The 27,209-nt window shown below is 44.3% G+C and overlaps 1 protein-coding gene across 1 annotated transcript; it reads right to left on the reverse strand.

Moving 5' to 3' along the window:
• Nucleotides 1-1,131: 1,131 nt before the first annotated feature.
• ZNF365 (zinc finger protein 365) lies at nt 1,132-25,736 on the reverse strand. Its single transcript, XM_040624765.1, has 5 exons — nt 25,649-25,736; nt 23,177-23,932; nt 11,194-11,374; nt 4,804-4,841; nt 1,132-4,054 (listed from the first exon to the last, which is right to left on the reverse strand). Exons 2-5 carry the CDS (start codon nt 23,917-23,919, stop codon nt 3,793-3,795), a joined length of 1,224 nt encoding a protein of 407 aa, XP_040480699.1. The 5' UTR covers nt 23,920-23,932; nt 25,649-25,736; the 3' UTR covers nt 1,132-3,792.
• Nucleotides 25,737-27,209: the final 1,473 nt, after the last annotated feature.

Below are 27,209 nucleotides of genomic sequence, written 5' to 3' on the forward strand. Positions count from 1 at the left end.
TTTTAAGATTTATTTATTTGAGAGAGAGAGAGAGAGAGTGTCCAGGGGAGGGGCAGCAAGAGAGGGAGAGAGAGAATCTCAGGCAGACCCCACTACTGACGGCAGAGCCTGACGCAGGGCTCGATCTCACAACCTTGAGATCACGACCTGAGCCAAAATCAAGAGTTGGACCCTCGACCAACTGCGCCACCCAGGCATCCTGATCTTTTTCTTAAATGAAAATTTCAGATGTGTCTATTTTATTAATACAGAACATGGACAGAAAAGAATGAAAAAAAAAAAAGAAAAATTTACCACCTTAATTTCACGCGCACACACAAAATCCAGTTTCTAAAGCTCCCTGTTATTTAAATTTTCAAACGGTTCCAGGGTTTGTGTTTGGGCCTGCATGTATGCCATCTCCGGAATTCAGTTTTTAAGGATCCAGCCTAAACAGAATCAAGATTCTGGGATTTATTTATGTTCTCTAATGCCCAGAGATAATTGAGACTGTCACAGTTATTTTTCAAGAACATTATGACCTGGTGAATCCATCAACTTCAACACAGTGTAAGTACTGTGTTCAACACAAGTAAGTATAAGAACAGACTAAGGTTATCTCTCTAAAGGCTCTAACAGCTCCTAAACAAATGGCATCCCCTAAATTTTCCTAATTCCATGGTTCTTAAAGGACCAATGGCTGAGTAATCTACCAGTGATATACAGAGTTCTGTTATCTATTGTAATCACTCTCTGTGTCTTGCAATGACTGAGATGTATGGCCTATATAAGCTGGGATATACACTGTGAAATCTGTCCATGGTTTTTGCTAAGAGTTGCCAAGTTTAAAAATAGAGCGTAGGAAAATTACTCATCGTGTGGAGGAAGATGGGAGAAAAGCACCAAATGGGCTTTTAATGAGGACTTCTCAGTGTGAACATATGTAAAAAGAACTTTTAGATATAGGCATTGTGAGAAATAAAAACGATCCAGCTAAGTTCTCAAGAAAGCTTACAGGTACAAGATCATGGTGATTATATGTACAGTGAACAGCTTATTCACGAAAAACCATTTTGTTCACTGTTCAGTGGACGAGCACACTTGGCTCCCCAGAAACATTTCAACTAGACAAAACATACCAACACATTAGTCATAAATATAGCTTTATTATTATAATATTTATTTCATAATCTAAAAACTTCTTCAATTCTGGGAAAAGAACATTCCAACTTCCATACAACTGATCTACCCTGCAGAATGCTGGAAAACAGTGTCTAAGCAACCTGAACTGTGCAGCTGAAAATCTATAACTTGGTTTGGGAATAAAAGAATGAAAGACCAGTTCAAAGAAAAATTTCTTCCTTATAAAACAAATTATAAAATTAGATCCATTCTTCAGTTCAGCCTTGAACATGTTTTCCCAGAAACTTTGGTAATTTCTCCAAAAATCAACTCGCAGGTTGACTGCCCATGTGGACAAAAAATATATATATATATTTAAAAATAAGACCCAAGTGGGACATGGTACATGGCCCAGGCCATGGCATGTAAGTGAAATATCCCTTAGAGTGAGCCAGCTCCCATGTTTCAACAGCAAATTTATGTCTCTAAGGAAGTACAACATATATAATGCATTTCCTTGTATGAAGGTCAGAATTTAGTTGGAATTAAAAAGAATTTTTAATACACTAAATCTTAAAATCGTTTGTCTTGTGTAATGTACATAGAGTAGATATGATATTATGGTGCTTTCTGAAGATCACGGGGTACCACTGTCAAAGAGGGCTGTCATGCCCTCTAGGCATACTAAATAAAAACTGAAAATGTAGGTTATGTTAAATAAAATGAAAAAATCTGGCTCTACCACCTTTAAAACAAGTTGTTGTCAGTGCACACATGTGTTACGGGACAAAGGGCATGCAATAGAACTAACAAGCCAATTTTTTAGTATGTAAAAGGCTGGAGTGCAATCATGGTATAAACATCAATAATAAATAAGTTTGGAGGAGATTAACTCTCCAAATAAACCAATAATGATAACGCTACAATTTTTATAATGTTAGCCTAAACAGTGATATTCACTTCACAGCAATGTTTTTTCCCACTTGATAGATGCCTATATACCAGATGAATGGCCCACCCCTGTGAACCAGATGTCGAAGTGAAGGTTCAAAAATCAACATTTTCACTATGATAGGTTTCAAAATGTTCGTATAATGATAAGTTACACTTTTCAACTTACTGGCATTTTAAGTAACTGCATTATACCTATTTTTAATGCATTGCTAATCTGGTGCTTATTGCAACAATCATTCTACTAATGTTAACTAGGTTACAGTTTTAATTTTCAAAATAAGAGAATTCAACTTACATGAACTAACATACATAGTTTAAAAACCACCCACCACAAACACACACCTTTTGCATGAGTATTTAAAAATAAATTATTAATATACCTGACATATACATTTTGTTATATATATATGTACACATTTGTGGACATAACTACTCTTTTTTCCAGAAGGATGTCAGCACTTGTAAACTCTGAAGACCTGATGATATTGTTAACATTAAAAAAAAAAAAAAGTAACATGGAAATTCATTCTCGAAGAGAACCATAAAGCAGGAGGCTCTTAACAGATGGTTCTTTGTGGAAACAAAGGCTATTTTAGGGAGGGAGAGGAGGACAGTCTCAGACTGTGGATCCCCCATGCACTGTTTCAGAAACTACTTTGGAAAGCAGTGTCCAGTGAACGCTTCAAACACCTGGTTGAAAGGTAAGGACGTATATTTAGTCATCAAAGGGCACAGAAGCAGCGGGAGGTGGAAAAGTGAGGCCAGCAAGGGGACAGTCATGGCCACAGCCCACAGCAGCTGCTGCTAGTACCAGGGAAGCAGGGAAGGGCTAAGTAACGTCTACAGTGTTGCCAGGCCCCGGCTCACGATGCACTAGATGTGCCATCCGCTGCTGTTCCGGCCCTTCGGACCCCAAACCGGTGATGGGCCCCGATCAAAGGGTTTTATGGTTGTAAGGTTCTGATGGGGTTTTCCGCCCCAACCACAGGCAACACTAACGGCTTTGAAGACAGAGGCTACAGCTCGGTCTTTGGGTGCAGAACACTCAGCCCAAGGGGAGAGCAGAGGCGCCCCCAAATCAGAATAAACATGCATCCAGACAAACAAACCTGAATCGAACAAACTAGAAATGAGAACTGAAGCCTAACGAGATGAGTCCCAGAAGCAACCCAAACACTGAAATCTCGATTAACCAGAATAGTTGGGGAAACAGGAATCCTTATTCTGGAAGCTTTCAAATTAATTGAGGGCAAAGTTAAAAACAAACAAAAATATTACTATTTCACTGCTATTAAGAGAACTTTGCATTCCCATTCTTTGCCCCACAATTTGGAGAGCAGGAGACCCAGAGACTTTTTTCCTAGTGCCTGACATTTTGTGTGGCCTCAGCTGAATCACCCCGGCACAGAGCCCCAGATACAGAAACTACTGGAGAGTAGTTTTACAAGGTGGAACTTTAAAATTTTGGAATAAGACAGTTTTCATTTTTTTTTCCAGTTCTTTCTGTAATCTGCCTCTTGCTTCTAAAAGGGACCTGTCATAAATTTCTGGTTCCCCAAGATCCCCATTTGTTAAATTCTGGTTAATCCAGGCGCCTGTATGGGCATGAAATAAACGGGTTATGCCCTTCTTTTTTCCAATGTGTCGTAACTGTGGGATGTATCCCAAAGGGAATTATTGTTGGCCCCAGAACAACATTCTACAAAGCCGGCAATGGTAGTCCAGGGCCACCACCCTTTAGATGATGTTCACAATCGCTGTTGGCTTTTTTTTGGCCATTTTGGGCCTGATGTTGCCTTTCCGGCTAAACCCCAGAGGCTCCCCTTTCTTCGATGGTCTGCAGAGTTCTCTCGGGGACTCAGCCTGTTCGTGAATGGATTTCGCGGGCTGCATGCTGGCTCTGTCCTCCTTGGCTTTTCTCAGGTAGCTCCTTCCTTTTGGATGAAAATGGTTCTTGAGATCCGCGTGGTTACACACAGGATGTGGGTGCCCTCTACTTCTACAGATGGTCGAGCAGAGGGACATGAGCAGAAAGAAAGATTTTGTTTAGAACCTTAAAAGAAAAAAAAAAAAAAAAAAACCACCACCATCCATGGCACAATTACCCCTACACACCGGAGTGGCAGAAATTCTGCCAGTAAGTCAAATATAAATTGGTATCTTTCTCTCAAAAAGTCCTGTGGCCTTCATGAAATGATCTCATGATGCCAAATTCCCAGGGAGATGTTACTCGTTCTATTACCAGTGACAAAACTGAGGCACAGAAAATGTAAGGGACGATCCAGGGTAATACATACAGTTGGTCTATGGAAAATAGGAGACGAGAATCCAAACCCCTGACTCTTTAAGTGACTATATATAGTGGTATTAGTAATGTAGCAATTGTAAAGTATGTGATTCCTAGCATAAAATTATACATATATTATATATCTAACATAGTACACATACTATGTTAATACTACCATATACTACTCCAGAGCTATCATGCTTACACTATACCTCAATAAGGGACAGTTGCACTATAGAATACTGTAAAAATACTACTGGACTACGAACATATGGCCATACACTAATGGGCTAGTAGCATAGTTTAAAGTTGTAGCCACAATTTAGGTACCCAGGCAGGTACATTTTCATGGCAGACTCTCAAATCCATTTAGAATACAGATATTATATATAGAAAATGTAACAGGAAAATACATTATGCACACATTATCAAATGGCCCAAGTATAAAAAGATATACATACAGGCATTTGGGTTTCCTATTTGAGGAGATATCTGTAAGCTGAAGGAAAACAAATAAGAAAAAACATTACTTCGCTTGAAGGTTGGAATTGGCTTTAAAGATCTTTCTTGCTTTTATCTTTAAGAAATTGTTCCCATTAAGAGGGTCAGGAACTGTCATCAGTAGCACGGCCCATGGCACCTTCCACCACGGCAGGGAACAAGAACGTCTCGTGCTCGGCCTCTGCTTCCTCAGGGAGCCTCCTGTGGCTCCCTGCTCTGAGATTTCCAAGAAGCCATTATCAGTAGATCTAAAAAATTTCAAAATGTCAAAGAGCCCTCTAATGGAGCAACATTTGAAGAAACATGTTTTTTAAAACTAGAATGATGCGCCATTATTTCTTGATTAATTCAGGCTGCATGTGCAGCTAATTTACTACAGCTGTGCTTGGTCACAGTGTATCAACTAAAAGGAAAATTGGCATAAAATGTTTATTGCCTAAAATACATCATTTCTAAAGTGAGAGCATATGAAGACCAACTCCACAACGGTCCGTGAGGCCATCTATCATTGAGATTATTTTCCACTCCCAATGAAGTATCTGCATGCCCTTTGTGGCTGGGCTCAAATATCATTTGCAGAACAAATTGAGAACTATCATTTTGTGAGCCAGATGTCACCATTCACTTTAGAGGCAAACCCAGTGCATTCCCAACCTTCATTCCTGACCTCCCTCATGTAGCCTTCGCTAAAAGAAGGGCTGTCATAGCAGCAGGCAGGCCCACAGAAGAGGATGATAAAGAAAATGTGCAGAAAGGGCCACCTTGGTATTGGGGCCCAATGTGGCCAAGACGCGAGTCCTACCATATTCAAATAACCAGAGAAACCAAGTTCAGCATAACAGGGTCACTCCCCCGGGTCTCCAGTCTGCAGCTTGAGCTGTAGTCAGAAGCAATCAGAAAGAAGCATTCCTAAACAAACTTTGGAGGGTCATGCCCCCACCAAGGCAAGACGAGATTCCTGGCTTCTGCCTTCTGACTCAATCAAAAGGAAGCTTTACTGCTGACCCTGTTCACACTAGGCTGGATTCAACAGGAGATTAATAAAGGTGGACAGGAAGAGGCACCGTCCTTGCAGGAGGGTCTTGAGATTATGCAATATACAAGGAAGGTCAGACAGATGGCTCAGGCAAGCATCAGGCTGGCAGCTTCTGGGAAACCCAAAGGTTTCAGCATTCCCATCTCTCTGCCAAGGCCCCACTACCATGGAAGGGTTTTTCGGCTGGGCTCCTGGAATGGACTTTAGTATATGTATAAACTGTTTAAAAAAAAAAAAAAAGGAAAATAAAAGCTTACAGAGTTTTTCTTCCTTTCAATTGCTTCTTTCTCTTTATTCTTAAAGCGTAACAATTTTTTTCACTTTATATATGTATGTAAGCAAATAGTTTGATGATTTGTTGCATATGTATATATAATACTCTTTGAAATTTTATGTAAAGTTAAATGTGTGTGTGTGTGTTTACATGCATGTGTATACTTTCCTTCCTGAGGAAAACGTCAACAATATTATCTCCTATTCAAAGAGGTCCCTGACTTCCAGAATGTTTTAAGAACCAAAACCTTTAGTGCCTATGAATGTCACTGATGGACCTGCCAGGGTAACACTGTAATACTAGTGTATTACATAAAGGGAAATGCACAAATAAATACGGGTAGAGATGAGTCCTAACCTCACCTCTACACAGATATCTAAGTACCATAACTTGTGCAGGTCTATATGTCACACACCGATTAAAGTGCTCACTCTAGAACCACCACAATTAACCCTCAGAACACTCTGTGAGGTAAGCATTGTCATCCCCATTCTACAGATGGGGAAAGTAAGGCCGAAAAGTTCAGTAGCTGGTTTGAAGCCTGAACGCTTTACCAGTTTTGGAGCTGGGCTTCAAACACAAGTTAGCACGTTCCATGTCCGAGCAAGTCTTCACGCCGCCCTGCCCCCTTACGGAGCACGTGTTTGTGGAAGAGCCAGCAAGTACACAAAAAGCTCAATGGAATCCGTGGCTGGATCCGAATCTCTCCAGTGACCCTACAGATCATGAGGCTTGGGTGGAGGCGGGGCCTGCTACCGCCGTCCCCACCTAACCTCACATGCTCTCCTCCCTGTGAACACAAGAGGGCGCTGTTCCTTCTGGCCCCACAGCCTCAGGCAGATGGAAACCCTCTTCCCCCTTGGCTCCCCTCATTGTCTCTACTTTCTCCTAGTCCAACTACTTTGTGGGAGGATGGGGATCAACAGAGTTTTTAAGGAAGGTTCCAGGTCGGAAAAATATAAATAACTGCACGGAGAGACGGAGAACAAACATGGTGTCTCAGGGTGTTCTGCGTTGGAGAAACTGGGCACCCGGCCCTCCTCCCACCTCCCCTCTGTGTAAATAGCAGCGCTGTATACTCAACTATTCAGGCCAAAACCTTAGATTCAGTCTTGATTCCTCCCTTTCCTTCACCTGCTAAAACCTAATCCTTCAACAAGTCCAACTGGTTCAGTCAACACTGTCCCCAGGATATATCCTATCCCCGCCATTTCTCTCCGCCTCTGCTCTCCCCAAGCTGCCATCCCCTTCCCTGCCACACCATAATAGCCTTCTACCCTTCTTTCAGTCCTGCACCCCTCTAGTCTATTCCGCACCAAGCAGCCAGGGGGATTTTGCTAGAACATAAATCATCTCCTGCTTACAACCTTCCAACGGCTTCCCTCAGTGCTCTGGAACCGATCCAAACTCCTTATGTGACCCAGAAGCCCCGGAATGATCTGGGTCCTTCTTGCATCTCTGACTTCAGCTCATCACTCGAATGTGCCAAGCTTGTTCCCTCCTAAGCCACTTCCCAATTCTCACAGAGCTGCCCTGGTCCTGCTATTCAGGTCACCGTCCAAATGCAGCCTGCTCTTCAGGGCCTCTCCCGACCACGGAGGGATGGTGGGCCACTCACGCATGTGCTCTTACTTTTTCCTTTACAAGGGTACTCACCCATCATCCTAGTTATGTGTGGACTTGTTTCTGGGGTCATCGCCCTCCTCACTGAGGGCAGGGGCCTCACCCACCTCATTCACCCTGTTCCTGCAGCGCCCAGTAAGGGCTGTGTTCCCAACAAATACATATTAAGTGTATGGCTGCTAGCCCTGATTTAGCAACCTGCAGGAAATAAATGCAACACTTAAAATGAGATTATCCGAGCTGCTTCATGACCTTCCCTTCGAGCAGGTCTGTGCGTGATGTTGGCAGATGGGATATTAGGTCACTTTATGTCTAATTCGACAGCATTTTTCAGAGCACAAAGACAAAATGCCTGAGTACGCATGTTACGTTTTTAGAAATCAGCCAGGTGAAAAAGAACACAAATGCTCAAGGGAATTAAGGGGAAAATACAGATGCCGAAACATCATTTCAGAAAAGGCACTAAGTGTGGGGGGGAATTTTCTAGGGCATAAAAGAATCTTAGAGCAGAACACACCTTGGAAAGAAGCACCTCATACATCAATCTAGAAATTTCACTGCTGTCTGGAGGTGGGAATGAGAAAATGAGGGAAGAGGGCAGACAGTGCTTCTGCAATGCAGCCTTTGTGGTGATGAAGAGCCGTGTCGGCTGGGGACAGCATTGCAGGCTGTCCCGAGCTACAGCGTGGCGGGCCTGGGTCAGAATGTTCTGCTCCATCTCAGAGCGCACAGGGGCAAGGAGCTCTCCTGGGAGGGGCAGAGGCTCCAGAAGCCAGGGCTCCTCACTGCTCTGTGTCTTCACTAAGCTGGGCCAAGTCAGTCAAGAAAGCGATGATTCGAAGCTTTTCCTGCTCAAAGCATCCAAGTTCTTGTGTGTGTGGACAGCCACAGGAACCCGGGGGGGGCCAGACTGAGCGCTTGGATTACATCAAAGACACTGTGCCTCATTTCATCGGTGCGTGCATACTGTTAAGATTAAACAGATGAAGCAAAAGGGAGAAATGGTCCGAGGGTCTGCAGACTGCATCGTAATGTGCGACGCTATGGTCCAAAGCGGAGTCTGGAGGACTTCCATGAACACAGGGAAAGTGTGTCTCTGCTCAATCCTTTCAGAAACAAAGCGTCTCATTCTTGGTCTTCTCGGGGCGATGCGTCCTCCCTACGACAGTCACAGTCTGCCTCACTGTAGCCCGACTGTGTCCTGCTCACAGACAGCCCTCACTTCTACCTTCCCCACTACCATCTTAACTGCGTCTTACTCTATTTCGATCTGTCAATTCCTCCTCAGGTGGATCCAGTCTGACGAAGGCACATCATGTCATGTTTGAGACACAGGAGGCATAAATATGGGTTAATCTCCTGCTATATGTGTATGTACAGATGTATGTATACACGTGTGCCTGTAAATCAACGTGTTTAAGTGTATACACATGCGTGGGCTGTGTGGGCGCAGACACACACACACACTTAACTAGTATATACACAGCTGACTAGAAGAGGTGAGGCCCGCCCGACTTCTGATGGCATGTACCATCGTGGTGAAAATAATCACTGGCAATGTCTCTTAAAGGATGTTTGATTTTCAAGCTGGAAAAATAGACTAAGCAGAGGAAAGTGAGCACAGAAATATAAATAAGAGAGAGAACGAATAGGCTTCCTCTCTTCCTCCTTGCCTCCCAATGCTTTCTCTCTTTAAGATCCTCTTGGCTTAGTACAGTAGAATTTTACCCATTTCTTCGTTCTGGGTTACTTGTAAGCCTAAATACTAAAACTATTCATGCTACATTTTTATTTTAGAATTCTTAACCACTGAAGTCAGGTGATGAACAGAGAATTTAAGAGGCCAGAGACCTAGTCCAACTGCTTCATTTTACAGAATAATTATAGGTCCAGGAAGACAAGGAGCAGGGTGGGAATGATCTGGAAGCCAGGCCTTTTCACCTCACATCTGGGCCCTGTGACCCCAGGCCATACTCTTTCCTCATAGAGAGCAGAATGGGAAGAAGGCAGGGAAGGGTTCAGAGTGTGTCTCCAGCCACATCGAGTTATGACTGCACTGTTTCCCAAGGAGATGAGAGAAGAACTGAGGAGGGAAGTGTAAGCTCCCTCTCAGGAGACCACAGACACCAACAGGAAAATAATAAACATGTCAGGTGGCTGAAACTGCTTTGATTACAGTTACTGGAACCTCACAGAAGTAACAAACTCACTTCTTTCCAGTCCACTTTTGCTCCTGACTGGAAAGTTCTAGAGCTCCGGTTGCTGCCCTGCTCTAAGCTGAGTGTAAATTACAGTTAAGATTGCATAACATTTCTTCACTTCTTCCTTCCTCCCTCCCGCTCTCCTTTTTTTCCTGACTGTCCCTCCCAGTGTTCCTTCTTTTATCCACCTGCTTGTCATCTCATTCCTTCTTGTGTTATTTAATCATGTTTCCCTTTAATCTTCGCTTCCAGAATGCTCAAACTAAACTTTTTAATCAACCAGTAGCAACTTTACCAACATTTTGGTTAGCATAAATGTTCCCTATTTTTCCTTCCCTTATACGTACAGTCCACTCGGGGGTGGGGGAGGGGAGTAAAATAATCATTTTAAAATATTTTGGGAAGGGGCTAAGCATAAATAAAGTTCAATACATCATGAAAATGTTATAAATAAACCACTCTGGGGTTTCAAAAATTCTTTCTTTGGCTTTGTTGTTGATATCAAAAAACCTGTTCGGAGGGCAAATAGGACCATCTCCCTCATCTAGAGTGTGGTTATTTGTATCTCCCCCCACCCCAAAGAGACCAGGGAATCTCGATAAAGCCACTTAGCAGAATCTGGACCTTCAGCCATATCCACGGTTCTTGTCTGAGCTCTGGGGGTTTCTTAAGTCCCTGAAACAATATATAAACTTGTATGCAAATATTTATTATCGAACTGCCACCTGTGAAATTTCCTAAGACTTTCTGAAAATCTACTTAAAGAATATTTCACCTATAGAGATTATCGGATGGTGTTGTCCTTCCTCTTAAGGAAAAAAAAAAAAGATGTGGTTACAAAGAAAGGCCAAAGCTTACTTAAGATTCTCTTGAAGACCTCCAAAACAGGATAATACTTTCCAATCTCCGTGAGCACCAAGGCTGAGACCGATGATTTCTTTGGCCTCTTCCAACTCCGTTATTCTCTAATATAAAAATATCTCTACCTATTTATCTTGGTGCGGAGTGGCAGGGTGAAGACAACCGTGCATCTGGAGTTTCGCTCACTTCCAGGTGTCCTGGATTCACCTGTATCACTTCATAACACAGGCATAGCTGGTGTTGATGTCTAGACGATTCCTGCAAGTCATTCCCCAGCTCCCCTTTCCTCTGTCCTTGACCCAATCTCACCATACCCAAGGACTGCACGCATGGTGGCTGGACCTGTGTGACTTACCACGTGCTCGTTGATGTCTCGGCAGAGGCCAGCGGCCTGCTGGCTTTGATAGTACTCTAACTGCTTTTCCGCCAGTTCTACCCGTTGCAACAGATTCTCAATAAAGTCCTGGAGCCGCGCTTTGCCTTGGACCTCCTTCTCAGCAGCTGCTTCCAGGAAATGGTTGAATGTAACAACTTCTCTGCAGGCAAAAATGTCAGAACACAAAGCGGAGAAATGAGACAGGAATGCATTCATTCAACACGTATTTATTGAGTGCTTACTATGTGTCGGGCACTGCCCTGGGCAGTGTGCTTGCAGCAATGACAAGAGATAAAATGACATTTTAGTGATTACACTTAGAGATTACATTGCAGTAGAAAGAGAGTGTCATTATCCAATATCCAAATAAGTACCTAGGTCAGGGGTGGTAAGGGCGAAGGAGAAAACTGAAATTGGGTGCAAGGGCACAGAAAGTAACAGAAGAAGGGGAGTGTGAGTGGTATTTTAGAAAGGCACCAGGGACAACTTTCAGGATGGGGAAACAGGGGAGCAGATACCTGAACGAAGCAAGGCATAAGCCAGGCAGGTTCGCGGGGAGGGTGAGCCCGGCCTTAGGCGGGAACACGCAGGTGGGTCTGATATACAGCAAGGAGGGCGGCCTGGCTGCACCGCGGTGGGGACTGGGGAGCACAGAAGGAGTGGGGGCCACTGTGACGACTCCAGATTTTCTCATAAATGAGACAGAAAACCAATGGATGCTTGTGAGAAAAGTTCTGACTTACATTTTAAAAGTCTAGCTGCTGGGGGAGAAGAGAGCGCAGCGAGGGAAGGTATGGAAATGAAAGGTCATGCTGAGCACTGAAGGGTGTGCAATGAGTCACCTTGTCCAATGGTGCATTTTTGAGCTAAAAGTGAAACAGTCCAAGAAATGCCATCCTGAGGTAGACCCAAGGTCTGCTGGGAAAGCTGCGTTAGCTGACAGAGGAGAATCCACGTTCCCCTAAAACGTTGAGCAAAATACTTCAAATAATATTCCTTTATCCATATAATTCCTTGTCATTTACAGATCCAGAAAAATTTTAATAACTTTATTACTATTTGATATCTTTTTATTTCGAATGCATGGATGAAAACACTTTCCTGATTTATAATGAAATTAGTTCTTTATAAAGATTCAAATACACGAGGAATATAAAGATGAAAATACCATCTGAACCCCATTATCCTGAGACCACCTGTAACAATTTGGTAGCCATTCTCATGAGCAACTCTACAAATACACACATACACACACACACAAGTGCTTGGGCTTTTTCTCAGGCCAAGCACCAGGTAATCATTATGACCAACACGACTCTTTTCATCCAGTTCTCAATAAGAAATTATGAAGATCCTTTCAACCTTCCAACCAGGAGCAATGAATTCCATCATTTGACTACCTGTGGATATAGTACTTCTTGCATGTGTCTTCAGAATCTCTCTGGACTCTCAAGGAGTACCTCCTCCTTTTTCTGGCCACGTTCAACTTCTGCAGAACCAAGATTCTAAAGACTGCTCATTCTCCTCCCAGCCTCTTTCATTTCGGATCAAGAAATCCCATTTAAAAAAACCTAACCTCGTGCAGTTGTTCTAGATGGTGGATGAAATCCACTGCCTCCTCTGCACCTTCCACTTAAGTCCATAATTTCTTGAGAGCAGAACTTCAGGTAAGTCTGACACAGGAACTTTTGCAGAAGGTTTTTGCAAAATCGCTGGTAGTGCTTTCTTGCTCCTTTATTCTGTATAACTAGTAAGTGACTCATTTTTTCAATTAGTTGTGATTTTTTTTTCTCTCACAAATATGTCACGCTTGGCTATATTGAAACTTTTCTGACACTTCCTTCAGAGTCAAACATCTCTGCAAAACCTTGGAAATGATATATTTATAAAAATAGAAAAGAGTCTGGTTCTGACATGATTCATCACAGAACTGCTTATTAGACTAGCCCCCCCCTTTTTAGTTTCCTATCCAGGATCAAACATAAACCCCAATTCCATAATAATTCTATTATCTTTCAGTAGCTAAGAAATATTCACATAAAAGAAATGAATCCCTTTGGAAAGGAGTTTTCTCCCATCATCAAGTCTCAAGTTTATTTCCAGATGTTTCCGCATGAGCCCTGAATGGAAGACGTGCACTTTCCAAGCTGTGCGGGCCACAGACGCCAGACAATTTTCAAGCTCTGCCATCATTCAGCTTTGATCTGCCTACTAAGTGACCTTAACTAGCAGCAAAATAATGGAGGGTCCTTCTGGATGCTAACATCCAGCATGCCACATCCGTTCATGGCTCCAAGGAATAGTTGAGATCCTTTAGACGGAGCTCCAAAGTACCAGTAGAACACAGAGCCCAGGAAATGGCTATTCCTTCCTCTTTCCGATATTAAGGCTTCCATTAGTTCAGAGTCAAATCCATTGTAGAGACTTTGTAGGTAATATTTAGGATACCCGAATCATGACACGAGTCTCCAAACTGGACTTACAGGGAAAACAACCCAAACCCACAACCCTCTCCCCTACTCAAAAGAAAAACATAGAAAAAGAGCCAGTGTATTTTTTTTTAATTCATTTTGGTTTGTAATAGTTACCTCATTATGGAAATATTTTACATTTATTTTGGGAAACATAAAATTTGACCTATTAAAAGATCTAAAACTGAGCAAGGGACAAGCCAGCTTTTTTGTTCTCTGCTCTAAGCCCATCATTTGATCTAATACATGGTACATAATATTCAATATATATTCGTTGTAATGAATATTTTAAAAGGACAAGGAAGAAACAAAAAATGACCCATAATCCCAACACCCAGAGGTAACTACTATCAACATCCTAGTATATTTTTCCAGTCTTTCTTTTTCTATGCATATTTACTATTTGGGGGCTCTCAGGCTGTAAAGCTTAGAATATAAAACAGCAATATTTGACAGCTTAATCCCACAGGATGAACATCTCAAAAGCAAGAAAACAAATCTGTGTGCAGTACAGTTTATGACTGTGGCTGTATTTTTAAATCATGGAATGTTTTGCTACTGGTTCTACATAAAACTTTTGCAAATTAACATGAATGCCCCTAGCTGATCCTGGAGTGTTATGTCATGTTGTAGAAGACAAGCGTCTTTTTCTAACCGCTCCCTCATCCAATTACCTTGTGCCTTGAAGCTGAGAAGTTAACACCCTTTGCATTTTTCAACCAACCTGGCGTCAATACTAACTTAATTTCCGTTTATGAGTGGTTCACATCAACGACGAAAGAAAGAAAGAAAGAAAGAAAGAAAGAAAGAAAGAAAGAAAGAAAGAAAGAGAAAAGAGTTAAAACAAGCCTGATGATTTAATTTTAAAAAGGATGTTATATAAGACGCTGGCTGGAGAAGTGCCTCATGCTGAGAAAATGTTTGGGTGTCTGTATTAGATAAAGACGGTAACCAAACCCAGTGACTAATTATGGACCAGCCTGTGTGTACAACTTCAGAATCCCCTTTCACATCCTGTTCAATCTGGATTAACAATATCCAGAAACACCTCATATTTCCCCAAGGAATCTCGGGAATTTCCTGAATGAAAAAGAATGAGGTTTAACCACATTGCCTTTATAACTGCTTTAATAATTAGACCAAACAGTCAAATATCCACTCAAAGTGGAAGACACGAAGGAAGAACAAGATATTCCCTGATATGATTTCAGAACCCATATCTTGATGAATCGTAAAGAAACATCAAATTGTCAACTTTTGGCATAGCAGCAAATCAGAATATCCTCTGTTCTCCGAAAAAGCTGTTAAAGTACCCCTCCCTTTTCTTACTACATATATATGTGAGGTTGGATTTCCTTCATGCACTTCAACCAAAACAACAGATTTGTAACAGACTAAATGCAAAAGTAACAAGGTCCAGCTGCCTTCTATTTAAGTCGGATATTAAAAATACTTGCAAAACTTATAAAACCATGCGACTCTTTTTGCTACGCTGTTTTTGGGAAAATAGTTATTTTTCATAGAAACATGTAATTTATGCTAACAAGCCATAGATTTCTTACTGTTATTTTTAAATAAATAAATAAATAGTTGCTTTTTAAATTTCTAAGATTTCTTTCAAAATTTTATTTATTTATTTGAGAGAGAGAGAGAGAACACGACCGGAGGGGAGGGGTAGAGGGAGAGGGAGAAACAGACTCCCCGCAGAGCAGGGAGCCCGATGTGGGGCTAGATCCCAGGACCCCAAGATCGTGACCGGAGCTGAAGGCAGATGCCTAACCAACTGAGCCACCCAGGTGCCCCTAATGCAGTAAATATTGATAGATAAAACTCACGCAAACAAAACTTCTGGGGGTCCTCAGATATTTTTTGGCAATATAAGGAGAAGCGGGGCCAACAAGTTTGAGAAGTGCTGCCGGGCTGCGTACAAGTGATTCTGAGGCTCAGAACGCGGGTGAGGAGTGGGCAATGAGGGCTGGAACCCCAGGAAGATGTGGTCACATCCATACGTTTATTTGTTCTGCTATCCGGTAGCTCAACAAATATTTATTGAATGTTAGCAGGTACTGGGCTTAGTGCGGGGGCATTCATGAACCCATGGCTATCCTCATGAAGCTTATTGCCCAACCCAAGGTCAGCCCACTTTTTCTGTGAAGGAGTGGGGAGTATGTATTTTAGGTTCTGCAGGCCATATGGTCTCTGCCACATTTCCTCAACTCTGCCTAGCACAAAAGAACCACAGAGGCTGTGTAACAATAAAACTTTATTTATGGACACTGAAAATTGAATTTCATATAATATCCATATGTCGTGAATTCTTATTTTTCTTTCTTTTTTTTTCAAATTAAAAATTCTTAGCTCACAAGCTCCTCAAAAACAGGTAGCAGGCTGGATCAGGCTGGCGGTGTGCTAACGTTGGACACAGTGGGAGAAGCAAACATTAGAAGAAACAACACTGAAATAAATATGTAATTACAAAGCTGAGCTGAATGACTGTCACAACCCTGTGGCCTAGAATACAGGGGGAAGACTGGAGGGCCAGACGGGAGAGAAGACAGAGGGGGCCTGAGTGAAATCCCGTCAGGCTGTGGAGCAAACCAGCTTTGGGGAAGCTAACTAACTCTACGCCACTTCCAGCCCCATCTTTGACTTCTCATATACATATTTTTTAAAAAGGTTAAATATGACAGAATGCAAGCTTGGTGGAAAACATGCTTATTTAAATCAATTTTTGATACTAAAGGAAAAAGTACCAGTATAGGATAAGAAACTGGCCTGAAGATCACTGTTAAGCAGAATGATTTGCACAACTAGAAATCTGTCCGTGTCCTGAGATTCAGAAACTAAGGGGCACCGAGTGAAAAAGCCCTTTCAGTGCCATCAAAGCTTTAGTATTTGTTCCTTCATGCACTCTTCCGCTTTACAGGAGGGCCGTAAGGTCTGCAACATTGATAATATTTGATTTTTGACAGACTGAACCCCTCTATTACTTCTTCTGAGGTGGGTTAAAGACAGGGTAATTCAGAAAAATTAAAGATACACTATCATGTGACGAACCCACTCTAGAAGCAGGTGTAGAGATCGTGGTTCATTAATGCACATTTTCCCTCTGTGTTCACTACAATCGAACCATGCATTGTTAATAGGAGACAACACACTGATCATAACATGTACTGTAATTTACAGTTATTTCTCTACGTTTCCAGCTTTCATGGCCATCCTGTAGCCTGATGTTCCCCTTGGGCCTCATTAATGCACATCACCTGCCTCTCTGCTCCAGCACCAGGGAACTCCCTTCATTCAGCCTGTGAGCCAGATTCTTACTTCTGCACATGCTGTTTTTCCACTGGGGTCCCTCCCCCTGCCTTCCCCAAGCCCCCATTCTTAATGAGTCTCCTAACCTCAGGGCTCTCCTGTTAGGAAGCTTTCCCACGCATGCCCAGGTGTGGGTTAGGTGACCTGCTGTGTTCTCCAACAAAACTTTGCACCCTATCAACGCACACTGCAGAGAGGACTAGTCAAGCCATGTACCCCATTCCATTATGAAATCTGTGTGGTCAGGGACCTTGCCTGCTCTTTCACTGCGGTTAGCCCCAGCACCAAACACAAGCCCAGCACACAACAGGGGCACAACAAATTTCTGCTGAATGCATGAAATGTATGACCCATCTCTAGTTGAAAATCTTTAAGTGACAAAAAGAGCCTGAGGTCTCTTTTTATCTTTTTCCAGACAAGTACTGGGGCACAAAACCAAAAAGTAATCCATAATACAGGTACCTCCCACAGGACTGAGGGTGGGAACTAAAATTGATGCTTCTCTTCTATTCTTAAACAACACTTTAAAATCAGCTTCTCCTCCCAAAGGCAAAGCTCTACCAAGTTATTTAAATTTCATTTTACATTACTGATTTATGAACCTCTTTGGAGGTATGTGAAATGGTAAAAATACCTCTGGCTAAAAATAGGCTAGCTATTGATCACAGAGCACCTCAGACAGACCGTAATGTCAGCCACGAGGCAAATCCTGAAGCTCAAGTCAACAGCCTGCCAGTGCGGGGAGCTGGGCTGCAAACCTGGAGCTCAGGGTTGGCTCCTGTGCACCCCATGGGGCCCCACAGGGTAGAATGGGTACCTGTGGCCCATCCGAAGCCATGCCTTCTCTACTTCTGTTGGCCCTTTGCCTCATCTTTCTCTTTCCGCTTCTCTGACTAAACCAAAAGGTATATAGTTCTCATTAAGAGCTTAAAAAATAACTCTAATGAGAAAGTCAGATGACTCTTACTGGTAATAAGCAGATCAACAGTACATCTAAACCCCTCAGTCCACAGAGAGAAAGAAGGTGCACTGACATTAGACAGAGAAAAGCAGAATATTTTCCTTGGTCTCCAACTTTTAACCATCCGTAAGAGGGCATGTTTGACGTCCAGTTTTTCCTACACTACTTTGTAAGTCTGCAGGGAAAGCAGCCTGGAAAGAGAGAACCTCATTTACATAAACACACTCAAATGTGGAGCAAACAGACCCCTCCCTGTCCCACTGAACCGTACATGTAACACGATTTTTCCTGGCCTGTTTCCTAGCTATGGATCCATCTGGAGACCAAGTTGTCTACTCACTACTTTAGCTGATCAAAAATAGGAATGCTGTAATTAAGTGGCAAGAGGGTTTAGCTATGCGAAGCCAGGTACCAAGTCAAACTTGCCTTTAAAAGGTCAGTATCCCACAGCCAGCCTAGGATAGAAACCTAAATGCACGTTACCTGGCTCAGGCCATCCCTTTATGCCTCTTTCATCATACACCTAATGATCTGTTTAATGTTGAATTTTACCTTCTGGCCTTTTCCTTCCTGCCATGAAAGCAGAAACGGGACTCATCTGGTCTACCACTGTATGACCTAGAACAGTAAGCGGCAGTCAGCAGGCACTCAGTGCAAAATTTGTCTCCTGGGCTGAGAACAGGGCAAATACTGAAGGAAGAAGGGAAGGATTATATCTATGGTAGCTTGCAAGGGAGTAGGATGGAATTAGACAGAATTACAAGGGGGCCCCTCACCACAACAAGGCCTGGTTGTGGCACATGCTCCATTTTGACTGGCCACAGACATCCACAGAGGCAAGTTAAAAGCCCTGGGCTGGTATTCCAGAAGCTGACTATCATAACCACACTTATGACGCCAGCATTTCCCTATTTCCCAACACCTTTGATGCCAGCTGACATTTCCTTTAATCTCATCAGAAAAATAAATGATGTCACCCTTACAGCTCTCTCAAAACAGCAAAGAAGCCAGCCCATTCCAAAATGGGCCAGATTCAGTATTACATAAGTCTTGACGCTTTGGGCAAATACCACATTTTCAAAAGTCTGGCTGAGACACAGTGAATTAATGAAAAAAGTACTCAGCAGAGAGACAGGGAATATGGGTTTCAATTTCAGCTCTGCTACCAAGTTTTTGTCCTTGGGCGAGTCATTCCACTACTCTGGGCCTTATTTTCCACCTCTATAAAATGTGAGTGCTATCCTGAAGGAGACGAGGAGAACCTTCTAGTTCCAAAATCACACGATCTCCTCAGGGGCCACCTCTAAGTCTTTCTTCTCCCTGCTGTCCCTTCAGTGTTGCTCTCCTCTGGCCACCGATGCAAATATTGCCCTTCCTCCTCACTTCCTCAGTGTGGCCTCTCAACATTAAAAAAAAACATCTAGGGGCGCCTGGGTGGCACAGCGGTTAAGCGTCTGCCTTCGGCTCAGGGCGTGATCCCGGCGTTATGGGATCGAGCCCCACATCAGGCTCTTCTGCTATGAGCCTGCTTCTTTCTCCCCCACTCCCTCTGCTTGTGTTCCCTCTCTCGCTGGCTGTCTCTCTCTGTGTCAAATAAATAAATAAAATCTTTAAAAAAAAAAAAAAATCTGTTCTCTAATGGTTTCTCAACTTGAAACCATGTCTTGTATTTAAGCACTTCTTCCAACTTTGGGTCTGAACATGCACAGGGTCCCAGGGATGTTTTATTCATCCTATGTAGGATGTTAGCTCCTTAGAGGAAAACAGCATGAATTTTATGTTCCCCATATACACCTAGCACAGTGCCGGGCACATCACAGGTGCTCAGTTAGGGCTTTCCAGTCTCACCAGAAGGAGGTACAGAAAAACTCGGGATTACTGGTATTACATGGATGTGCTCCAAACCTTGGATGACCGACTCAGCCTCAGATCAGCTACCATCCGAGCCCGTCCTTGTTAAGGGATATCTTACTGCAAGGTTGGCTGGGATTGATTTACCTGATTACGGGCCGTGCTACCCTATAGCTCTGAATACTCCTGAATAAGTAAATGTCTGCTTCAATAGGACTTTGAAAGTTGCAGAGACCTCATAAAGATGATGGACAACATCTCCCTTGGATTTGCACCCCAGAAACATATAGACACCTCTCTCCAGAGGTACCGTGAGACTCACCAGCACAAAAGTACAAGCTACCGCCTATTCGAACTCCTGTTACAGAGCTTACATGGGCCTTCTACAATGCAAGGTGATTCAGCCTATAGACGGCTTCGGGCCAGAAGCGGCCCTGGAATCTTTCATTTCAGTTTGAAAGGAAGGATTTTAAAGTTGAGAGAACAAATCTGTAAGCAGAATAGCCTCCTAAGCCTCACTTGAAAGGATTTTAAAGTTGAGGGGGAAAAAAATCCAGACTCGAGAGAGCCTCATGTAGGTGTCTGGGGTTTTTTTTAAAGGGAATCTCCCATCTGTGTCTCAAAGGGTCCCCACAGTTGAAGTCCATTTCGAATAGGATTGTAACTGCCCACTTTCTCTCACAAATGAGTCTTGAGAGCTCATTTGGACAGGTTTAGCAGGGCAGCACAACCTCTGGTTTGTTCTCTGGCCAAGTAGGGTCTTCCCTTATCTGAGTATCTGAGAGGTCACCTCTTGGGTTGAAGACAGCTCTGTGAGGGCTGGTGAGGAGGGAAGGGGCTCATCCCGGGAAGACAAATCTAGTCGAATGAACGCGGTTTCGATGGTGAGGCAGCTGGGCAGCTGGTTTGCTCTCCCCATTTTGGGGGCAGGGGCGGGTGTCAGGGAGGCTGAACACCACAGACCCTGAGGGAGCTGGCCACAGTCACACTCTCACACCAAGAGCTCCAGTGTCCTTCCTGGGAACAAAACTCTTTCAGTGCAATTTTATGTACAGAAAGACTGATTATTTGAGGCTTGAATACAGAAACTGACAGGCCAGGCCAAATGAAGGCTTAAAAAAAAAATGAAGACTTTGTTAATTTCATGTTTAAAAGTTTAAGGCACTTTCACTGTATTTTTATCGAAAGTGGTTTTTTTCCAATATTATTGCCTCCCCCCCAGCTGTCCAAAATGACATACTAAAAACCAATTCATAATTTATCTTCAGATATACTCACAAAAACGTGAACAAAGATGTATGTACAAGGATGTTAACTGAGGCACTATTTTTAATACTAGGAAAACGGAACAAAACCGTGTATTCATTAATAGCAAACTGATGAAATCAGCCATGAATGCATCCACAACACAGAATACCATGCAACAGCCAAAAGGAGTGACATAATCCTGTATTTAGTGCATGAACGATGCCTACCACATACTACATTAAAACAAAAACAAATTCCACACAAATTCCACATGTGTCACGATTCCATCTGGGATAATATAGTATCTCTCTCTGTGTATAAAGTACATATGATTATATGTACATAGGAAAGGTCTGGAAGGATATTTGCTGAGCTAAACCTTGGCTGCCTCTGGAGGATAGAGCAGGGTATCCTTGGAGGAAGGGACACTTAACACATACAGTTCTACTGTGTTAAATTTTTTTTTTTACAAGTATGTATTACTTTCTCAATTGGTCCTCAGGTGACAGCACTGGGTTAACATTATCATGGCCCACTTCTCCTAAGTTAACCAGATATTCTTCATAATAAAGCACTCTTGAACCCACAACCCCAAATACAAGTTAGATCCTTGACATAACCTAGATCTAATTATATGATCCTCCCTGCCATCATACTGGCTTCCCTCCAGGCAACCACCAGCCCAAATCCCACATTGATTATTACTTGTGTAATTAATATGACAAATCAATATGTGCAAACAATCAGTTTGTTTTTCTTTTAAATTCACTGCTCTTCAATCAAACAGAAATACCACAAATTTAATTCTAAGCTTTTCTTTGCACAGAGGGGAACCCCATCTGCCATTTTTCCAGTGATGCAAAGTTAACCACCTTGGTGGCCGCAGTGGGTCATCATGGCCCTAACTTCCCAAGGGGAAACTCCAGAAGCCAAGAGAGAAACATTTTTCATCACAGATCATTTCCCTAAAAGCAAAGTAAATCCGTGGCTGATTCGAATCTGTCGTCACTAGGTAATTAAAAAAATTTCTAGTTGATCAGAGCAGGCTTTCCCTCTAGGTAGAATGTAGGCATTTAGTGATTCTAGGTAACGATCTCTTTAATATATAGGGTTTCTCAGCCTCTTGGCAAATGGAGAAGCTTTAATTACTACATTTTAAGAGACAATATATGGTAGAAGAGTACCAGTGGACACGGAAAGTATGAAATTAAGTCAACCTCTATAATATAATCCAAATTATTTGAAACCTTCCTTCTAGGTTATCCTAGGGTATCCATTTTCACGCCCTTTGATTCTACGAATTCTGAGCCTCCATTTAAAATTAAATCCAACATTCTGCATTTGGGAAGTACACTGCATTATTAGGTATGCTTTTTTAGTTTGAGTTGAAGCCATACTCACTGATACGGAAATGCTTTTCCAAGTACGATGTCTTTCACCTCCATCTTGTGAAAACCACTCGTCAACTCTGTGTGAGCAGGCCTGACTTACTCTACTATCACATACCATTCTACAAAAAGAAAATTCTCAAACTTAAATCACAGAAGCCAGCAGGATCAGAAAGTCTCCTCCGGGTTTACTAATGTCTGCTTCTTCCAAATAAAAACTATAATTAAATGGGTTCTCAGCTACCAACGTTTAATTAACATGAGCAGATAATCCAAAATGGCAAAGAAGCCAGCATTACTGGTATTTAGAGCATATTTTTATACTTGAACAAGACGGCATCTCATGTTCTTGACTATGCTACGCGGAGGCTACCATGATGGAATGGGTGGACTAGAGCCCCCTCTCTGCCTTCCCATTCACCTCCCCTGCTCACCAGCTGGCGCTGGGAACCGATCCCACCATGGACAGGCTGGGCTACTCCTCTCTCTCAAAACGTTCTGTAGTTTCCAAGGCGAGAAGGGACTGAATACTTTGACTCTAGTGCTGCCGGGCTGCAGACTATACACAAAGAGGGTGAATAATACCAAAAGCCTCGTGCATCCCACGTTCAACCATATCAACGGGAAAGGCAGCCAAAGGACCTGCAAGTAATAAAAACCAACGCCGGCTTTACGCGTGCTTGTAAGGTGGGGCGAGGCGCCTAAGGCGGGGGCACAGCAGCACTTACTCTTCCTTCCGGAGCAGCTCCTCCTCGGACTCGGTCAGCCGCTGCCTGAGCGCCGCGATCATCTCCACGGCCACGTCCACCTGGCGGTTCAGGGCCCGCTCTCGCCTCTGCACCTCCTGCTTCTTCTGCGTCAGCTGCACGAAGGCCGCCCGAACTTCCAACAGTTCGGCGGTTTTCTGGGCCAACTCTTTGGTGAGTTTATCGATTCTCTTCTCGATGGTCCTGTCCACGGCCTCGACCATCCGGTTGAACTTCTCCCGGACATGGGCCTCGAAAGCAGCTTTGGTGTCCGAGGTGGGCAGTCCGGGGCTGGCGCGCGGCCCCTCCGGCGAGTCTGCGCGCAGGTCCACCGCCGCGTAGGTCTGCACGTAGGACACGGGCCGCTCGGCCACCACCTCGAACGGCTTCCTGTCCTTGCAGTGTTCGTGCGAAATGCTGTATAAGTTCACGTAGCTGGGTTTCTGCTTCACCACGTGGCCGGCGCCCGGCAGCTTTCCCTGCTTCAGGGCTTCCGAGGAACCGACCAGGTCTGTGTCTTTGAGGGACGGAAAGAGGCTGCATTTGGTCAAAAGGGTTCTTTCCTGGTAGCTGTGACTGAATTCCAGATGGGCCCTCAGCGAGGACAGACTTCTGAATCTGGTATGGTCTCCACACCTCGGGCAGCGGAATGGCAGGCACACAGCAACATTCTCGAAGGACTCCTGCCAGGGGTATCTGCTTTCCTCAAAAGCCTTCTGTTGCATTACTCTTCACGTCCTGGGCAGGGCAACATAAAACATGTAGTTTACATGACTGTTGAAAAAATGCTCCTGAAGCGCTTGGGGCCGCTCAGCTCCACCAGGGCAGAGGCTTTTGGCTTCAAATGCCTTTGGCATATTATATCTTACATTAAAATTAAAAATGCGATCCGCGGGCCAAAGCCAGCCACATTCACTCCTTTCTGTGTTGCCTACTGCTGCTTTTGCACTAAAGGCAAAGGTGAGTGGTTGAGACTGAGCCTCTAGGGCCTGCAAAGCCAAAATGACTTCCTCCTTGGCCTTTAGGAAAAAGCTTGCCGACGCCCCTCCCCCCAGGATAAAGAAGGTGGGTAGCGTTCTCTTTTTGCAGATGAGAAAACTGGAGCTAGGAGGTAAAGTAATGAATTCAAAGCCGGGCGGAAAGTGGCAGACCCAGAAGTGGAATTCAAGTTTCCTGCCCCCCTGAATTAAGTACACTAGCTGCAAACTTGTGTCCTATTTTACTGATACAATCCTGATAAGCATGAAATCCAGAAATGAGGAAAACGCACATGAATTGTCAAAATTTGTCCCGAGAGAGCGAGTTCAGCGATCTTTCTTCAAACATGGGAATGACATTACTCAAGCTAGGCGCAGTGGCATTAAACACAAAACCAGCTAGAAATTTTTCAACCTGAGATTTTCCCTTTAGTTATTGTTGTGATGGCATAAATCAAAATGTTATTGTAACAGTGATAGCCTCCCATATTCCAGATTTACTGACATTTGGGAACTCGAGATATCAAATATGTTTTGACCCAAGAGAGGCCACGGCCATGGCCAAGACTTTTTAAAAATACAGTGTTCTGAATGGATTTATCTCATCTCTGCTCCTGTTTTAATATGATAACCTTTAGAGATGGCCATTATTTGAACCGGGCAGGTATCAGCATAACTCTTTTAATAACAGGAAGTTCTTACTTCCTCGTAGGAATTTATTATCTTAGCCCTAGCAACAGATGACTGCTAGCACCCCTATTCTGCAAGCGGGGCATACCTATTCCCTCCAGGAATGGTTTCTACTTAAATGTAACAAGCCCTGGGCCCCCAAAACAGGAAGCTCAACTAAGGGTCTGGACTGGAAAGTGTTGCTATAGGGCCCTCAACCTCTTCAAAAAGCAGAGGCGCAAACGGTCCCCAGTCAGCTAAGCAAAGCCTCCAGGTTAATAAGCCTCTGGGCCCCTAGAGAGGGGAACCTCTTCCTGTGCTACACCGGGCTGTTTAACGACGGGTTTTGTGGAGATAGGATGCAAACCCCGGCCGAAAAGGCAGCAGAGAGGTAAGGCAGGGGAAGTCAGGATTCCAGGGGGCAATGGGAAAGGGTTGGCATCCTGAATGGGAAAATGGGTAATCACACACTCTGGGAGTACTCATGCTTTCAAGGGCCCAGCGGAAACCCCAGTCCACAGGGTTCGCGGAAAAGCCCTAATTTCCTTTGCCCGCGCCGGGCAGGCCGGCAAAGACGCTGCCCGGAGGGTCCCGGCTCTCCCCGCCCCCGCTCCGCTGCGGGCCAGCCCTCGGGTGCCAGAGTGGATTCGTGCGCACACGAGTTCCCCCAAGTGGGGGCCGACAGCCCAACTCCCCGCCGCGCGGAGAGGACGGGACCCCTCCCCATCCCGGGACCGCTCCGCCGTCCCCCTCTGCCGCGCCCCCCGGGCCGGGCCGCGGGCGCAGAAGCCCAGCTGCCGCCACTTACCCGACTTGTTGCTGCAGCTGCAGCCGCTGCTGCTGCCGCCGCGGCCGGTGCTAGTGCTGCGGGAGCGAAGCGGTTTTCAGCAGAGCCGTAAATCAGGCTGAGCCGGGCCCGCTCGCACCCCCCCGCACACCCTGGCGCGGGGACCGGCGGCGTCCAGGGCGGAGCGTGGCGCGGGCCGGCGGGGGCGGTGCGCGCGCGGCTGCCGGGGACCCCGGGGCCCGAGAGCGAACGCCCCGGGGCGGGGGAGGCCTGGGGCGCCGCGGCCCCGCGAGCGACAGCCCGCTCTGCCCAGCGTGGGGGAGCACCCGTCTGCCCGCCCCCAGCCGTGAAGCGGGATGAGGCTCAGGAGCCCACTGACATCACGCGGGGAGACGCTGGGATCGTTCCCCGGGGGAGGGAAGGGGAAAAGCGTGCCAGGCTCGGAGGCGCTGCGCTTTCTGCAGGCCCTGGCCAGCTGTTTTGCACTTTACAGTTACTGGGGAGCGGGAGAGTGTGGACAAGGATGAGGTGCAACTGGGTATCTTCGCTCATCTGCCGGCAGGAAGGTCCGGTGTTCATTTTAGGACCTCTTCATCTTAAGCAACCGGGCCGAGAATGTCCCAAAATAACCTGGAGTCTACTCTAGCCTTACCGGCGAGCATCCTGGTGCTAAGTTAACCGGCGGAGCTAAATCTAGTAAAGTATGTGGGTTGTGAATAAATAAAGCGAGAAGACCCCCCCACGCCCTCACCCGGATCTGTAAGGGACACGCCTCCGCCCTCCCCTAGTCCTCAGGCATCCAGTCCCTGCCCCTCCCCGCAGGAGCGAAGATATCTCACCCTACAGAGGTTTCTTTCCTTCTGAAAGACCCTGATGACTCAGCTTTTTATTTTAACCTGTTTGGGGGTATTCCTGGTCTAACTCTTGAAATATGAAACCAGGATAAAAGTTCCTGTTGGATTTTCTTGTTAGAGAGATTCTGTTCATCTGTATAGTTATTTCAATGCATCTTCTTGACTCCTACGGGTGTCTCTGTTTTGAGTTTATTATTCCTTTCAACACTGATTTTATTTCAATTATGAATATCTCAATAATTATCTTAGATTTTATTTATTTATTTATTTTGGGCAAACGAGTCATCACATCCATGTAATTAAGAGCCCAAGCTCTGGAGTCACACACGATTCAAATCCCAATTCTGGGATTCAAATCCTGACTTCTAGGACCTGCTTCAAGTTAGACTTTTCTGTGCCGTGGATTTCTCATCTGTGACATGGAGGTAATCGGGACCCACCTCTTAATGTGGTGATGAGGATCAAATGAGGTTGTGAGGGTAAAGCACATTCTCTGACCCAGAACTACAGTGATAAAATCAGCTCTGGTTATTTCGGTTACAAGAGAGGAGCCTACACGTCTATAAAAAACCGAAGAGAAGGGCAACTAGTATGTACTCACTTCCACAAAAAGGGTGATATAGGCTGTTGTGCTGGGGTGCATTCTCTTTGGAAAGGTTATGTTTCATTGAATTTATCTGATGACTCAAAAATATGTTTATTCCAAAAATCAATTCACTTAGTAAAAT

The sequence above is a fragment of the Ursus maritimus genome, unplaced genomic scaffold (assembly GCF_017311325.1).
Source record: "Ursus maritimus isolate PB19 unplaced genomic scaffold, ASM1731132v1 scaffold_7, whole genome shotgun sequence".
Lineage (NCBI taxonomy): Eukaryota > Metazoa > Chordata > Mammalia > Carnivora > Ursidae > Ursus > Ursus maritimus.

What these genes read in the sequence shown, in the direction of transcription:
- ZNF365 (XM_040624765.1), bottom strand. Translation starts at nt 23,919, where the DNA reads ATGCAACAGAAGGCTTTTGAGGAAAGCAGATACCCCTGGCAGGAGTCC. An exon ending in GAGACATCAACGAGCACGTG is followed by an intron (nt 4,842 to 11,193) that starts GTAAGTCACACA and finishes GTTTTCCTTCAG; the next exon opens with CTTACAGATATCTCCTCAAA. An exon ending in AATAGGAAACCCAAATGCCT is followed by an intron (nt 4,055 to 4,803) that starts GTATGTATATCT and finishes GACCATCTGTAG; the next exon opens with AAGTAGAGGGCACCCACATC.